Below are 18011 nucleotides of genomic sequence, written 5' to 3' on the forward strand. Positions count from 1 at the left end.
ATGCACGAGTTAATAACAATAATTGAGTTTGTGTAATTATCAGCAACATGGGGAAGAGGGGCAAACGTGAAAAGTCATGGAGCATGTCCCGTCTAAAGCACAATGCAGTTGTGGCAAAGTTTAAACGTTAGCTAGCCTCACTAATTCACTTGTTATTACCTAAAAGTGATGCACACGATTCATCTTGTACTTTCTTCCTCTTCTCGGCTCCAGACCACTGTTGTCTTTTCCTGGGCATAGAGCTGCAACTTACATCAATTATATTCATATGCTGCTATCAGCCGCAGATAAGTGGACAGGGGCGCGCCGCGCGCACATAGCTATGCGCGTGCACGGAAAAAAAAACGTCACGTTTGATTATGAGTCCGTCAAATAATTTTAAAATCTTATAAAATGTATTTAACAACCTATTATCAATTATTATTTACCTGCCCGCACTACTTAAAGAGCCCATATTATGGGTTTTTGAAAATTCCCCTCCATGTAGTGTGTAACACAGCTCTAAGTGAAGTGAAGTATCCAGCTAAGGCTTAAATCTGTAAGAATACAGTGTTTAAAACGGTTGATTCATCTATAAAAGAGTCGACTCATAGTGCTTCAAACGAGTCGCCTTGATACCGACTCATTAGGTGTTTCGCCATGACGTACGAACGAAACCAAGTTATTCACGTGCACGCGCAAACCCGGGAGATTTCAAACCTGAGGCCCCGCCCTCTGACGCAGAAACCCAGACACACACACACACCCACAAACACACGCACACCCACAAACACACGCACACAAACATGCCGGTTAAGTCACACTGCAGATGGACATTATATTGAGTCTCTACCCAAAGATGAAACATCAGCATTATAACCAAGCAGTTGGAAACTTCTGGAAGCTACATGCTACAAAGAATACTTCATCTGAGTTTGTTAAAGGAAGGATCAGTAAAGAGTAACTGCTGGACGTCAGGATGGGTTTCTTCCTCCATTTCTCAAGTGTAAGTACGTGCGGTTAAAGTTGTTGCCTCGTTTACTCTAGGTTGCAAATGTATTTAGTTGTGATTTGTTACTTGTAACCGCGTGTACTGTATCAGGTTAACTGGCTATATTCTCTTATTGCGTGCAAAGTCACGTTTAAAACGCGACGCGTGCTGTTTGTTTATGGAGCTCCGTGCTAGAGTTCTGCTCCCGCGATTTATTCGGAAATTTATTCCCGCGCCGCAGAAATCTGGCGCGGGGACAGCCGCGGGAATAAATTTCCGAATAAATCGCGGGAGCGGTCGGTAACGGGTTTAATTTGGGACGGGAGCGGGCTGTCTAGCAATATCACGGATATTGCTATGCGAATTAGAAAGAGAGAGTCTGCGTGGTGCTTGTGTGTGTGTTAGTGCGCGCGTATGAGAGAGAGCGAGAGAGAGAGAGAGAGCGAAGACAGCTTGGCTGTCTGGACTGTATACTGGGTGATTTTTGGTTGTGTTCTCCGCTCTAGCGGGACCGGGCGCGGCGGGCAGAAAACGGAGCGGGTTCTCAGGCTAAAACCTGGCGGGTGCGGGCGGAAGCGGGAGCGTTGTCATCCGGAGGTGTGTGTGTGTTTTTGTGTGTGTGTGGTATGGCGAGTACACGACTGTCTCCTTCGTTCGGTTATCCGTGGCACTATCCACTCGCCATAGTGTGGCAGCTAAAATCCACGTCTACACTATCGAGCGTGTATGAACTGTGATTACTTTTTAAATTGCTGATTAGCTATTGGCCATTTCCCTCTCTGACCGAAGGCAGTCGACCAATCGCGACAGACTGTCATCGGTCCAATCAGCGCAGATTAGCTCCGCGCTAAGGAGGGGTTTGGGAACAAATGAATCACTGGACGATTCATACAGGAGTCGCTGGAATAATTAGCTAAAAATAAATGCAGATTATAAGACCATGAAAGTGTTTTTTGACCTTGCATGCATATTAGACTGTTGTTGGAGACCCTTACAACCAAGATATGACCCTATTTCATGTATAATATGGGCTCTTTAATTATTTATTAATGCAGGAATATGAGGATTTTTATTTATTTACTCATTTATTATTTATTATTTTATTTATGCAGGCATTTATGGATTTATTTACTCATTTATTTTTATATTTGCGTATTTATTTGTTGTTTTTGCAGGTTTTGTCCTCCATACCATCGTGCTTTGAGAGCATAATGTCTGCTGATGTCTCATTTAGTTCCTGTTTTCCAATTATGTAAAGCAAATGGCAAATATCTTAAAGTTTTATTGGCTAAAGGAGATGTCATGTGGCATTGCTAAGATTTTACTTTATTGGTTTAATATTATTAATGTTTTTTTTTTCTGACGTGAACTGAAACGTGTGACGATTTTCAAGTTCAAAAGTAAAACTATCCTAAATAGGAAAAACGGGGAAAATATTTATTTATTTAGGTTTATGGGCCCTCTATTAATATGCCTAACAATTATTAAAGAATTTTCTGTATTTAATAACAAAGACTGTACAAACATACAGCTCGTGCTGCTCTAATTGACTGAACGCTTAAATCAATTGTTTACATTTAAATGACCCTCGTCATTCTGTCACCGCGGCAACCTGAGTTGGTTTACAAAGTCATCAACCCTGATCAGCGCTACTAAACTCTGAACTAATCTCCTGTCGACTGACTTACATCAATTTGAGAAGTTGTTCATGATGACTCTGCGACGATCAAGAAGGACCAGGACTCTCCCTGGACACCTCAGGGACTTCTTGCTGGAGCGCACCATGTCGGACACCTCCGTGGAGCAGCGACACCTGCGGAACGCGGCTGTCCTTCCTGCCCTCCGTCCTGCAGCTTCCGTCTCCCCAGTGGGTGAGTGTCCACAGGAGGAGCCCCTCTCCATCCACGGTAGGAGTGTGCAGGAATTTCAGACCGTCTACCACAGTGTGATGGACTCCCCCGTGAGGAAGCGTGCAGGTCGGTACACTCTTCAGCACGGACTGGAGGTAAAGCAGCGGCTGTGGGAGAAGCTGGACCGGCCTGCACTGCTGGAGACCGAGCTGCCTGACGGGCGTGTGGTCATCACAGAGGTCAGATCCAGGTCCAGTGTCCCACCTCACATCGTGGTGGACATCAGCAAGGAGCCGCTGCCCAAGGAGCCCCCGAGGAAGAAGCCCAGGCACTGAGCCATCCTAGTGCCAGATGGAGGATCATGGGCACGTATGTACATACTGTATATATTGTATATAGTTACAGAATAAGTTTGCAATACATCAAATTTCACTTTTCATTCAACCTTTTATCACATTGCTGGATGTTTTGGTGATTGTCGGTGCTGTGGCTATGTAGGTTGACATGCGTTTAGGCGGTTTCTTGCGTGTTGCTGGTCTTCTCTGAGTGGTTTTGGCACAATAGTGGTTGTTGTTAGGGTTGTCAGTGTTAGTTGTTGGGTTAGGGTAGGTTAGGGTCCCTCACACGGTTTGCAGCTTGACGTGCTGTGAGGGCTTGTGTGCATCAGTGAAGCTGAGAGCTACGCCACTGGTACTTCACAGCTACCGGTAGGGTCACCCATAGTGGACAGGTCTCAGCTGAGATGCCCGACCAAGACAAACCACCTGATTCTGAACACCAGAAGAAAATAAGCCTGATGCTTATTTAAAAAAAAAAAAAAAAAAAAAATTATATATATATATATATATATATATATATATATATATATATATATATATATATATATATATATATATGTAAAATAAAATTACAATTTATACACGCACACACACACACACACACACACACACACACACACACACACATATATATATATATATATATATATATATATATATATATATATATATATATATATATATATATATATATATATATATATAAATTATTCATATTATATAATATAAATTATATATATATACAATAAATAAAAAATAAAATGACAATATTACATTATATATATATATATATATATATATATATATATATATATATATATATATATATATATATATACACACACTGAAAAGTGTAGCCCCCCCATAACCCCCAACCAAAAAAAAAAATTAAATTAAAAGTTTTTGGAAAAAACACTTTTCAGTGCTTTGAAATGGGTGGATCTTCTTTTTTATCAAAACACATAAATAAAATCAATTGATTATTTCAGCAAACATGTAATACTTAAGGCCCTGGGGTAAAATAAAGATAAGGTACCACTTAAAAATATTATTGGTTATGCTGAAATGAATGAATACAAGTTATTGTGAAATTCTGTGTTTAATGTTATAAAATTGACTCAGAAATTACCACCGAAAGAAGATTTCAAGTCATTATTGAGATAAATGTGATAAGAAGTAATCAATTAAACATTTACTGAAAATAGTCTACAATATCAAGAAACTGATACAGATTTAAATGGCACAAAAGTGTGAAAATGATGGCAAAATTATTTTGTGCATGTGAATTATCCCTTTTTTTCAAATAATAATGTTTATTGTACTTTATTGCATTTTAATATGAAAAAATATATAATTTTTTAAAAATGAAATAATCCTCAAAATAAGAATCTAAATCTTTCAGTAGGTGGTAGTAGTGTCTAATGAGTGAGATGATTTGGTCAAACAACTGAATCATTCAACAAAGAAGTAAAGCGCTCTCTGGACTATTTAAAACACGGATTCATTCACAAAGTATAAAGTATATCTTTTGTGGTTATTAAGGTCAAATTTAATGCAATTCTCAGTAAGTTTTGAATAAATAAAAAAGTAAATTTGACCTAATTTACGACATGAATTTCTATAATCTCTGAGTAACCATGAGCATAAGATTAAACTGAGTTCAGAGTTTAATTAAAGAATTATTATTGACCTAGAGATTACTAATACTATATTACTACTACTACTATTAGTGAGGTGCGAGGCCAGACATTTTAAAATAAGTGGACCTTAGTGAAATAGGGTTGGGCCTTAGTGCCTACTCTTAAACTCATTGTATAATAACTAGTTTCTTATATTTATGATCTCTGATAGTAACTGATTTAACGAGTGACAATTTTTACTATCCAATCCTCATTTCTAAATAAATTTATTGCAAAAACGTGCAAAGAATCTGAAATCATTTACTTTGAGGCCAATAGAAAAGTGACATTGCTATTCAGCTATAAATATATAAATATAAGCATTTTTAAAATGATTCTGGCACTAAATTTGTTTTCTCTTTATCAAGCTAGAAAAAACAACACAATGGCAAGATGAAAACATAAACTACAATAGGTGTTTATTTGCTTTATAACAGGCTGTGATAAACTGATTGGCAATTCAATTATTGGCAACTATTGCAGTAACAGTGATCCACACAGTGGCCATTAGCTAGCATTAGTAATTTATTATTACTACTAATAAATACATAAGTAAAACATTTCTTGACTTCATGAATTTTTGCTGCATTAATCACCCCTATAGAAAACACTTTGCACAATAAAAATGCTGAATCATTCTCTCCCAGTAGCTGGTGCGTACAGTACAGATCAGCAATGATGAGCAGTGAAGACTCTTACTTCACTTTATTTAATCAAATGTGTAAAGTTCATTGAATTACACCCATTTCTAATATATATATATATATATATATATATATATATATATATATATATATATATATATATATATATATATATATATATATATATATATTTATTTATTTATTTATTTATTCATTTATATATATGTTTGGAAAGCAACAGTTGGACAGTTCATTTGTTGTGCACAGGAGGGGGACTTTAAATTTGACCTAGTTTGTTTATAGTGAATGACATTTGGTGTTTTATAATTATTGCAATACATATTATAAATGCAGTTTTCAGGGTCAAGCAGTCAGATTTACTGTTGTGTTAAAAACAACTAGAACTGGAAATGGATTAGAATAGATTTAATACACACCAGACTCCTCTCTAATGAAATAAAAACTTTCTCAATGAATTTCTCCAGATGTAGATGCCCAAAGTCATCTTCCTGCTGCATGTTTATTCTTGAGGCATTCATCAGTACAGTAACATGAATGCTCTTGTGCGCAGGAAGAAGTTCCTCAGACAGGAAGTGAAGAGCAGTACTTTGGGAAGCCCTGCTGCTGCGCTTCTAGAGCACTTGCAGTCCAGATACTGGATCTCTGCTCACCTGCAGTCGACTCAACACTGATGCAGCACCAGGTGGGTCCTCCTTCACTGTCACTCTGTGCTGTTGACAAACGAAAGCTTTTGGTTACCTTGGATTGAGCCTGTTTCACACACTACATGGCATTAATTGAAATATGAAGTCAAAATTATTAGCCCTCCATAAATTTCTTTTCTTTTTCAAATGATGTTTATTAGAAGAAGGAATTTTTCACAGTATTTCCTTGTTTTTTTTTTCTAGGTAAAAAACAAAAAACAAAAACCTTTGGATCAATATTATTAGTTTTCTAAAGCAATATTGTTTTCGATTGTCTAATTACCCTAACTTGCCCAGTTAACCTAATTAACCTAGTAAAGCCTTTAATTGGCACTTTAATCAGAAATTTTGGTCCATATTGACATGATAGCATCACGAAAGCAGTTGCTGCAGATTTGTCGGCTGCACATCCATGATGCGAATCTCCCGTTCCACCACATCTCAAACGTGCTCTATTGGATTGAGATCTGGTGACTCTGGAGGCCATTTGAGTACAGTGAACTCATTGTCATGTTCTGACATATTTCCAGTCTTAGATGATTCGCACTTCATGACATGGCATGTTATCCTGCTGAAAGTTGGCATCAGAAGATGGGTACACTGTGGTCATAAAAGGATGGTCATGGTCAGCAACAATATTCAGGTAGGCTGAGGTGTCAACAAGCTGTTTGTCCCTTCAGGCTAAGAATAATGAATAATGCTGCCCTGAAGATAAGCAAGTTTCTCTAACATGACGAATGTGTTCCTTCAAGTAATGATCCTGCTGTTTCTGTCATCCAGCATGTTTTAGTATGAAGTGAGATCCAGAAGTAGATTCAGTTGTTTTGTCATTGCAGATTGTGGAGGAAGCTCCTACGTGAAGCTTAAGCTTGATCCAGAATGGCTGGCCATCCTGAAACGACCTTCAAAAGCCATCCCACACTTTCTGGAACCCTCCGCTGGACAACAGACTACACAGCAGAGACAAAATACATTACAATGATCACAGCGGTTCATTTTCTGATAGCTTGCTGATACCATATTCATTTCCATTTCTAAGTATTTCAGCATCCTGTTCCTCTGCTTCTTTCAGGTGGGACTTCAGTCCATCTACATCCTGCTGGGCAAAGCGGACAGACTTACAGGGAGGAGTTTATTCAGCCTTCTTTGATGACTAGAATATTTAGAAGAACTGGATTTGTCGGAATTAAAATTTAAGACAATATAAATGACTTTATCCTCACTTTTGTTCAATTTCTAGTGTACTTGTTAAATAAAACTTTTAATTTCACAATGTTCTTTGACAAAAAACTCACTTTAAGTTATTCAACATTGTAATATGATGTTACAAAAGCTTTTTATCTCAGATAAATTCTGCTATTTGAATGTGTTTAACATCAAATAAAAAAGTACTCAAATGGTAAAAAAATTGATAATAGTAATAATAGTAATAACAATAACAATAATAATAATAATAATAATAGTAATAATAAAATAATAATAACAATAATAATAATAGTAATAGTAATAATAACAATAATAATATTAATAATAATAATAATAGGACTGTTTTTGCTGTGCTTTGGAGTAAATGCAGGTTTGGTGAGCAGAAGAGACTTAAATGAAGAAGAAACTTAATAAGAGTTAGCTTAATAGATAGTGTTTTTTTTTCCCTATAAAAAATTATTGTGTTAAAATCAAAGATATTTTAATTATTTTAGATGTTGTAAATTTCTTTGTTAGTCACTATTTTATCATTTATTTTGTAAAGTACTGTTAACATTTTAAAAAATTATATACAATTGAAGTCAGAAGTATTAGCCCCCCTGTTAATTTTTTTCAACACATTTCTAAACATAATAGTTTTAATAATTAATTACTAATAACTTATTTATTTTATCTTTGCCATGATGACAATAAAGAATATATTTCTGGATATTTTTCAAGACACTTCTGTACAGCTTAAAATGACATTTAAAGGCTTAACTAGGTTAATTAGGCTAACTAGGCAGGTTAGGGTAATTATGCAAGTCATTGTATAAAGATGGTTTGTTAAAAGGGGCTGGTTAAATTGCTTAAAGGGGCTAATAATTTTGACCTTAAAATGGTTTATAAACATTTAAAAACTGCTTTTATTCTAGCCAAAATAAAACAAATAAGACTTTCACCAAAAGAAAAAATATTATCAGACATACTGTGGAAATTTCCTTGCTCTGTTAAACATCATTTGGCAAATATTTAAAAGAGAAAAAAAATCAAAGGTGGGCTATATATATATTATTTTGTTCATTTATTTATTTATGACTTTTGCTTGAAATAACAAGATAGTATCAAGTTTTTAGACATGGTCCTGTCTTTAGAGGTGTCAAGATGTTAATTTACCGACCTTGATTTTCAGTCAGCATTATTGTTTATGACAGTTGCCATTTTCTTAAAAATACTCTAAAAAAAAGACATTATTTTTTATTTAAAATTTAGAAAAAAATGTTATCAGACCTTTATAGAATAACATGCTTATTAACATTTTACTTAAATCCAGACAAACAGACTCATTGGTCTCTTATTTTTTCCGCCACTACTGTATTTAGTTGGGATTGTTATAAATAAAGTATATTCATTGTTATCAGCAAATAAATAAATGTATATAAAATATATATAAATAAATAAATAAATATAAATAAATATGCATATATATGTATATATATATATATATATATATATATATATATATATATATATATATATATATATATATATATATAAAATGAATAAATAAATGTATATAAAATATATAAATAAATAAATGTATATAAAATAAATTAATAAATAAATAAATAAATATGCAAATAAATTAATAAATAAATAAATGTATATAAAATGTATATAAATTTACACAAATGTTGCGGGGGAAAGTAAAAGTTTATTTCCCTCTTCAAATGTTTATTTATTTCTTGAACATAGTTCCGGATTTACTTTTCCTCAAGTCAACATGCTAATGAGCAGGGCTGCTGCTGGCCAGAAGGGTGCCCTATGCAAAATTTTACTGTGGTGCCCCCACAGAGGAACAAAATCACACAAACAAAACACATTCCTAATTTCAAACATGTACAAAAGGTAAGGAATAAAGCCCTCTCTGTACCTGTAGAGATTGACGGTCCTCAGTGCTGCATTCTGTCTGTACCTGTGCAGCTGCTGGTGTCTCTGGAGCAGTGCTGGATCAGGCCGCCTCATCTTCTTTTGTAACAAATTTTGGCATTGACCTCCATGTACAATACAGAAGAAATTAGTCATTTAAAGAAAAACTCATGACATACTATTAAAACAATAGGCAGGTCAAGCACTTCATAATGTTTACAAACTACAATCAAAATGTGGATTTAATCTGCACTGTAATCTATGGTGACAAAAGCTGACCCTTTCTTTCAGTATAAATCAAAGACAAGTGTGTTTTTAAGAATTAATTAGTGTATTTTTGAACAAAAACTTTAACATTCGGAAAAAATTTATTATTATTATTGATTATTATTGCAATAAAAATGGTTTCTGGCATGTGGCTTACAGTAATTTGACTCATTTATATTATTGATCTTTTAGAAATGACAGAATATTCGTCAGTTTTGTTATTTTATACTGTATTGCACAAAAAGACTAAAGAGACTTTATTGTCATTGCAGCGATACAAGCAACAACAGCAGCAATAAGAAATGTAGAAACAGACAAAACAATAAGTAATGATAACTGCAGTTTGCAAAGAATGATATATAATATATAATTATATAACACAATAACTATGATAAATAAAAGATACAGTGGAATAATTGTGTATGTAGCTGGTGTGCAAACAGAATTGTAAAGTAATGCACGAGTTAATAACAATAATTGAGTTTGTGTAATTATCAGCAACATGGGGAAGAGGGGCAAACGTGAAAAGTCATGGAGCATGTCCCGTCTAAAGCACAATGCAGTTGTGGCAAAGTTTAAACGTTAGCTAGCCTCACTAATTCACTTGTTATTACCTGAAAGTGATGCACACGATTCATCTTGTACTTTCTTCCTCTTCTCGGCTCCAGACCACTGTTGTCTTTTCCTGGGCATAGAGCTGCAACTTACATCAATTATATTCATATGCTGCTATCAGCCGCAGATAAGTGGACAGGGGCGCGCCGCGCGCACATAGCTATGCGCGTGCACGGAAAAAAAAACGTCACGTTTGATTATGAGTCCGTCAAATAATTTTAAAATCTTATAAAATGTATTTAACAACCTATTATCAATTATTATTTACCTGCCCGCACTACTTAATTATTTATTAATGCAGGAATATGAGGATTTTTATTTATTTACTCATTTATTATTTATTATTTTATTTATGCAGGCATTTATGGATTTATTTACTCATTTATTTTTATATTTGCGTATTTATTTGTTGTTTTTGCAGGTTTTGTCCTCCATACCATCGTGCTTTGAGAGCATAATGTCTGCTGATGTCTCATTTAGTTCCTGTTTTCCAATTATGTAAAGCAAATGGCAAATATCTTAAAGTTTTATTGGCTAAAGGAGATGTCATGTGGCATTGCTAAGATTTTACTTTATTGGTTTAATATTATTAATGTTTTTTTTTCTGACGTGAACTGAAACGTGTGACGATTTTCAAGTTCAAAAGTAAAACTATCCTAAATAGGAAAAACGGGGAAAATATTTATTTATTTAGGTTTATGGGCCCTCTATTAATATGCCTAACAATTATTAAAGCATTTTCTGTATTTAATAACAAAGACTGTACAAACATACAGCTTGTGCTGCTCTAATTGACTGAACGCTTAAATCAATTGTTTACATTTAAATGACCCTCGTCATTCTGTCACCGCGGCAACCTGAGTTGGTTTACAAAGTCATCAACCCTGATCAGCGCTACTAAACTCTGAACTAATCTCCTGTCGACTGACTTACATCAATTTGAGAAGTTGTTCATGATGACTCTGCGACGATCAAGAAGGACCAGGACTCTCCCTGGACACCTCAGGGACTTCTTGCTGGAGCGCACCATGTCGGACACCTCCGTGGAGCAGCGACACCTGCGGAACGCGGCTGTCCTTCCTGCCCTCCGTCCTGCAGCTTCCGTCTCCCCAGTGGGTGAGTGTCCACAGGAGGAGCCCCTCTCCATCCACGGTAGGAGTGTGCAGGAATTTCAGACCGTCTACCACAGTGTGATGGACTCCCCCGTGAGGAAGCGTGCAGGTCGGTACACTCTTCAGCACGGACTGGAGGTAAAGCAGCGGCTGTGGGAGAAGCTGGACCGGCCTGCACTGCTGGAGACCGAGCTGCCTGACGGGCGTGTGGTCATCACAGAGGTCAGATCCAGGTCCAGTGTCCCACCTCACATCGTGGTGAACATCAGCAAGGAGCCGCTGCCCAAGGAGCCCCCGAGGAAGAAGCCCAGGCACTGAGCCATCCTAGTGCCAGATGGAGGATCATGGGCACGTATGTACATACTGTATATATTGTATATAGTTACAGAATAAGTTTGCAATACATCAAATTTCACTTTTCATTCAACCTTTTATCACATTGCTGGATGTTTTGGTGATTGTCGGTGCTGTGGCTATGTAGGTTGACATGCGTTTAGGCGGTTTCTTGCGTGTTGCTGGTCTTCTCTGAGTGGTTTTGGCACAATAGTGGTTGTTGTTAGGGTTGTCAGTGTTAGTTGTTGGGTTAGGGTAGGTTAGGGTCCCTCACACGGTTTGCAGCTTGACGTGCTGTGAGGGCTTGTGTGCATCAGTGAAGCTGAGAGCTACGCCACTGGTACTTCACAGCTACCGGTAGGGTCACCCATAGTGGACAGGTCTCAGCTGAGATGCCCGACCAAGACAAACCACCTGATTCTGAACACCAGAAGAAAATAAGCCTGATGCTTATTAAAAAAAAAAAAAAAAAAAAAAAAAAAAAAAAAATATATATATATATATATATATATATATATATATATATATATATATGTAAAATAAAATTACAATTTATACACGCACACACACACACACACACACACACATATATATATATATATATATATATATATATATATATATATATATATATATATATATATATATATATAAATTATTCATATTATATAATATAAATTATATATATATACAATAAATAAAAAATAAAATGACAATATTACATTTTATATATATATATATATATATATATATATATATATATATATATATATATATATATATATATATATATATATATATATACACACACTGAAAAGTGTAGCCCCCCCATAACCCCCAACCAAAAAAAAAAATTAAATTAAAAGTTTTTGGAAAAAACACTTTTCAGTGCTTTGAAATGGGTGGATCTTCTTTTTTATCAAAACACATAAATAAAATCAATTGATTATTTCAGCAAACATGTAATACTTAAGGCCCTGGGGTAAAATAAAGATAAGGGACCACTTAAAAATATTATTGGTTATCCTGAAATGAATGAATACAAGTTATTGTGAAATTCTGTGTTTAATGTTACAAAATTGACTCAGAAATTACCACCGAAAGAAGATTTCAAGTCATTATTGAGATAAATGTGATAAGAAGTAATCAATTAAACATTTACTGAAAATAGTCTACAATATCAAGAAACTGATACAAATTTAAATGGCACAAAAGTGTGAAAATGATGGCAAAATTATTTTGTGCATGTGAATTATCCCTTTTTTTCAAATAATAATGTTTATTGTACTTTATTGCATTTTAATATGAAAAAATATATAATTTTTTAAAAATGAAATAATCCTCAAAATAAGAATCTAAATCTTTCAGTAGGTGGTAGTAGTGTCTAATGAGTGAGATGATTTGGTCAAACAACTGAATCATTCAACAAAGAAGTAAAGCGCTCTCTGGACTATTTAAAACACGGATTCATTCACAAAGTATAAAGTATATCTTTTGTGGTTATTAAGGTCAAATTTAATGCAATTCTCAGTAAGTTTTGAATAAATAAAAAAGTAAATTTGACCTAATTTACGACATGAATTTCTATAATCTCTGAGTAACCATGAGCATAAGATTAAACTGAGTTCAGAGTTTAATTAAAGAATTATTATTGACCTAGAGATTACTAATACTATATTACTACTACTACTATTAGTGAGGTGCGAGGCCAGACATTTTAAAATAAGTGGACCTTAGTGAAATAGGGTTGGGCCTTAGTGCCTACTCTTAAACTCATTGTATAATAACTAGTTTCTTATATTTATGATCTCTGATAGTAACTGATTTAACGAGTGACAATTTTTACTATCCAATCCTCATTTCTAAATAAATTTATTGCAAAAACGTGCAAAGAATCTGAAATCATTTACTTTGAGGCCAATAGAAAAGTGACATTGCTATTCAGCTATAAATATATAAATATAAGCATTTTTAAAATGATTCTGGCACTAAATTTGTTTTCTCTTTATCAAGCTAGAAAAAACAACACAATGGCAAGATGAAAACATAAACTACAATAGGTGTTTATTTGCTTTATAACAGGCTGTGATAAACTGATTGGCAATTCAATTATTGGCAACTATTGCAGTAACAGTGATCCACACAGTGGCCATTAGCTAGCATTAGTAATTTATTATTACTACTAATAAATACATAAGTAAAACATTTCTTGACTTCATGAATTTTTGCTGCATTAATCACCCCTATAGAAAACACTTTGCACAATAAAAATGCTGAATCATTCTCTCCCAGTAGCTGGTGCGTACAGTACAGATCAGCAATGATGAGCAGTGAAGACTCTTACTTCACTTTATTTAATCAAATGTGTAAAGTTCATTGAATTACACCCATTTCTAATATATATATATATATATATATATATATATATATATATATATATATATATATATATATATATATATATATATATATATATATATATATTTATTTATTTATTTATTTATTTATTCATTTATATATATGTTTGGAAAGCAACAGTTGGACAGTTCATTTGTTGTGCACAGGAGGGGGACTTTAAATTTGACCTAGTTTGTTTATAGTGAATGACATTTGGTGTTTTATAATTATTGCAATACATATTATAAATGCAGTTTTCAGGGTCAAGCAGTCAGATTTACTGTTGTGTTAAAAACAACTAGAACTGGAAATGGATTAGAATAGATTTAATACACACCAGACTCCTCTCTAATGAAATAAAAACTTTCACAATGAATTTCTCCAGATGTAGATGCCCAAAGTCATCTTCCTGCTGCATGTTTATTCTTGAGGCATTCATCAGTACAGTAACATGAATGCTCTTGTGCGCAGGAAGAAGTTCCTCAGACAGGAAGTGAAGAGCAGTACTTTGGGAAGCCCTGCTGCTGCGCTTCTAGAGCACTTGCAGTCCAGATACTGGATCTCTGCTCACCTGCAGTCGACTCAACACTGATGCAGCACCAGGTGGGTCCTCCTTCACTGTCACTCTGTGCTGTTGACAAACGAAAGCTTTTGGTTACCTTGGATTGAGCCTGTTTCACACACTACATGGCATTAATTGAAATATGAAGTCAAAATTATTAGCCCTCCATAAATTTCTTTTCTTTTTCAAATGATGTTTATTAGAAGAAGGAATTTTTCACAGTATTTCTCTTTTTTTTCTGGGTTAAAAAACACTGAAGATCAATATTATTAGTTTTCTTAAGCAATATTGTTTTTTTTTTCAATAAAAATAAAGCCTTTAATTGGCACTTAGCTGAATACTAGTATCATGTATTAAATTATTATGTGCTGTCAGTCATCATGGCAAAGTTATGCGCTTATAAATTGTTACATAAACTCACCGTACATCTTATTAGTACCAGGTTGGATGCGTTTTTGCCTTCAAAACTGTCTTAATTCTTCATGGTATAGATTTGACAAGATAGAGGATTTATCCCTTAGAGAATTTGGTCTATACACACGACAGCATCACGAAAGCAGTTGCTGTAGACTTGTCAGCTGCACATCCATGATGCGAATCCCCCGTTCCACCACATCTCAAATGTGCTCTATTGGATTGAGATCTGGTGACTGTGGAGGCCATTTGAGTACAGTGAACTCATTGTCACGTTCATAAAACCAGTCTGAAATGATTTGGGCTTAATGACATGCTGCCTTATCCTGCTGGAAGTTGGTAGAAGATGGAAACACTGTGATCATAAAGGGATGGACATGGTCAGCAACAATACTCAGGTAGGCTGTGCCATTGACACGATGGTCAATTGGTAATAATGGGCTCAAAGTGTGCTAAGAAAATACCCCCCCACACCATTACACCACCACCACCAGCCTGAACCATTGATACATGGCAGGATGGATGCTTTCATCTTGTTGACACCAAATTCTAACCCTTCCAACCAAATGTCGCAGCAGAAAATGAGACTCATCAGACCAGGCAACATTTTTTTTCAATCTTCTATTGTCCAACTTTGGTGAGCCTGTGCAAATTGTAGCCTCAGTTTTCTGTTCTTAGCTGTGGTCTTCTGCTGCTGTAGCCCATCCGATTCAAGATTAGATGTGTTGTGTGTTCAGAGATGCTCTTCTGCAGACCTCGGTTGTAACAACTGGTTATTTGAGTTACTGTTGCCTTTCTATCAGCTTGTACTGGTCTTGCCATTCTCCTCTGACCTTTGGCATTAACAAAGCATTTGCGCCGACAGAACTGCTGCTCTCTGGATATTTCTGTTTTTCTGACCACTTTGTAAACCCTAGACATGGTTGTGTGTGTAAATCCCAGTAGATCAGCAGTTTCAGAAATACTCAGACCAGCCCGTCTGGCACAACTTTCCCACGTTTAAAGTCACCTAAATCACCTTTCTTCCCCATTCTGATGTTCGGATAGGACTGCAGCAGATCATCTTTACCATGTCTACATGCCTAAATGCATTGAGTTGCTGAAATTTGATTGGCTGATTAGAAATGTGCATTTATGAGCAGTTGGACAGGTTTACCTAATAAAGTGGCCAGTGAGTGTACGCTAAATCTGTTATAACGTATAAGCCAGAGGAACATTTTTTCATCCACATTTGAAATTGTAATGTCAAAGAGGTCATTTTAAACAAAAAGAGGACAATTTACTTGTATCTCTTGCAGTTACAGGCTTCAGACATGAAATGTGTGAAAAAGGCTAAGAATAAAATGTAGATTTCAGTTTAAAATGAATACCAACAAGCTGTTTGTCCCTTCAGGCTATGAATAATGAATAATGCTGCCCTGAAGATCAGCAAGTTTCTCTTACATGACGAATTTCTTCCTTCAGGTAATGATCCTGCTGTTTCTGTCATCCAGCATGTTTTAGTATGAAGTGAGATCCAGATGTAGATTCAGTTGTTTTGTCATTGCAGATTGTGGAGGAAGCTCCTACGTGAAGCTTGAGCTTGATCCAGAATGACAGGCCATCTTGAAACGACAGACAACCTCCAGAAACCATCCCACAGTTTCTGGAACCCTCCGCTGGACAACAGACTACACAGCAGAGACAAAATACATTACAATGATCACAGCGGTTCATTTTCTGATAGCTTGCTGATACCATATTCATTTCCATTTCTAAGTATTTCAGCAACCTGTTCCTCTGCTTCTTTCAGGTGGGACTTCAGTCCATCAGATACATATCTACATCCTGGTGGGCAAAGCAGACAGACTTACAGGGAGGAGTTCTTTGAGATAAATGCTGGTATTTTGATATTTTTAAACATAAAAAACTTCTCAAATGTTAATAAATATTAATAATAATAATAACTGGACTGTTTTCGCTATGCTTTGGAGCAAACACAGGTTTGGTAAGCAGAAGAGACTAAAAAGTTTAGCTTAGTAGAAAGTTTTTCACATATAAAAAGTGATTCTTATTGTTAAAATCAAAGAAATTGTTAAATTAGGTAAATTAGATGATGAATATTGAAGCGTATTGTTTTATCTTATTCGTTTTAAGTAATTTATTTTGATGATAACTATTTTAGATATTGTACAATTCTCTGGTAATAAGTTTTATTTTATGTTCTTTTTAAAATTACTGGGGCCAGTTTTTAAAAAAAAAATGCCATTTAAACATTTCTTTTTCTGCCTAAAATAACAAGACAGTATCAAGTTTTCAGACATGCTCATTTTAGTCAACACAATACTAATGTTTTAGCTTTACAGGAGTTAAAGTCAATTCACCAATGTAGATTTTTATTCATTCATTCATTCATTTTCTTTTCGGCTTAGTCCCATTATTAATCTGGGGTTGCCACAGCAGAAGGAACTGCCAACTTATCCAGCACGTTTTACACAGCGGATGCCCTTCCAGCCGTAACCCATCACTGGGAAGCATCCATAGACTCCCATTCACACACATACGGACAAATTTATCTTACCCAATTCACCTGTACCACAGCTTAGGACTTGGGAGGCAAACCGAAGCACCGAGAGGAAACCCATGCCAACAAGGAGAACATGCAAACTCCACACAGAAATGCCAACTGACCCAACCGAGGCTCGAACCAGCAACCTTCATGCTGTGAGGTGATCGTGCTACCCACTGCCCCACCTTGATTCTGTCACAATTCATTTTTCTGACCGTTTCATTTATGAAAAAATGCTCTAAAAGACATAATTTTTATTTGAAATTTAAAGAAATTTCATCAGACCTTTATAGAATAATATGCATATTAAAATTTTACTTATATCCAGAGAAACTGAGACTCCACCTTGGTCTCTTATTTTTTCCACCAAAACTGTATTTAAATGGGATTATTATTTTAAATTAAGTCCATTCACTGTTATCAGCATCATTAAAGATAACAAACCAAAACATTAAATAAAACAA

At 35.1% G+C, this 18011-nt stretch overlaps 1 protein-coding gene and 2 long non-coding RNA genes across 4 annotated transcripts in view; 1 reads left to right on the forward strand and 2 right to left on the reverse strand.

Moving 5' to 3' along the window:
• Positions 1 to 709: 709 nt before the first annotated feature.
• The window catches only part of esyt2b (extended synaptotagmin-like protein 2b), an 860030-nt gene continuing 842728 nt past the window's right edge, over positions 710 to 18011 (forward strand). For both annotated transcript variants that reach the window (XM_073908851.1, XM_073908852.1), the window contains exon 1: positions 710 to 985. In XM_073908851.1, the coding sequence (XP_073764952.1) occupies positions 959 to 985 (27 nt within the window). In that variant the 5' untranslated portion in view covers positions 710 to 958. The remainder of the gene's footprint in view (positions 986 to 18011) is intronic.
• On the reverse strand, positions 6128 to 10813 carry LOC141375424 (uncharacterized). The gene is made up of 3 exons (XR_012383460.1): positions 10181 to 10813; positions 9304 to 9424; positions 6128 to 6212 (listed from the first exon to the last, which is right to left on the reverse strand). It is a non-coding gene; the product is annotated as an uncharacterized lncRNA (long non-coding RNA).
• On the reverse strand, positions 14335 to 16669 carry LOC141375425 (uncharacterized). The gene is made up of 2 exons (XR_012383461.1): positions 16443 to 16669; positions 14335 to 14654 (listed from the first exon to the last, which is right to left on the reverse strand). It is a non-coding gene; the product is annotated as an uncharacterized lncRNA (long non-coding RNA).

This window comes from Danio rerio, chromosome 7 (assembly GCF_049306965.1).
Source record: "Danio rerio strain Tuebingen ecotype United States chromosome 7, GRCz12tu, whole genome shotgun sequence".
In the NCBI taxonomy this organism is placed as follows: domain Eukaryota; kingdom Metazoa; phylum Chordata; class Actinopteri; order Cypriniformes; family Danionidae; genus Danio; species Danio rerio.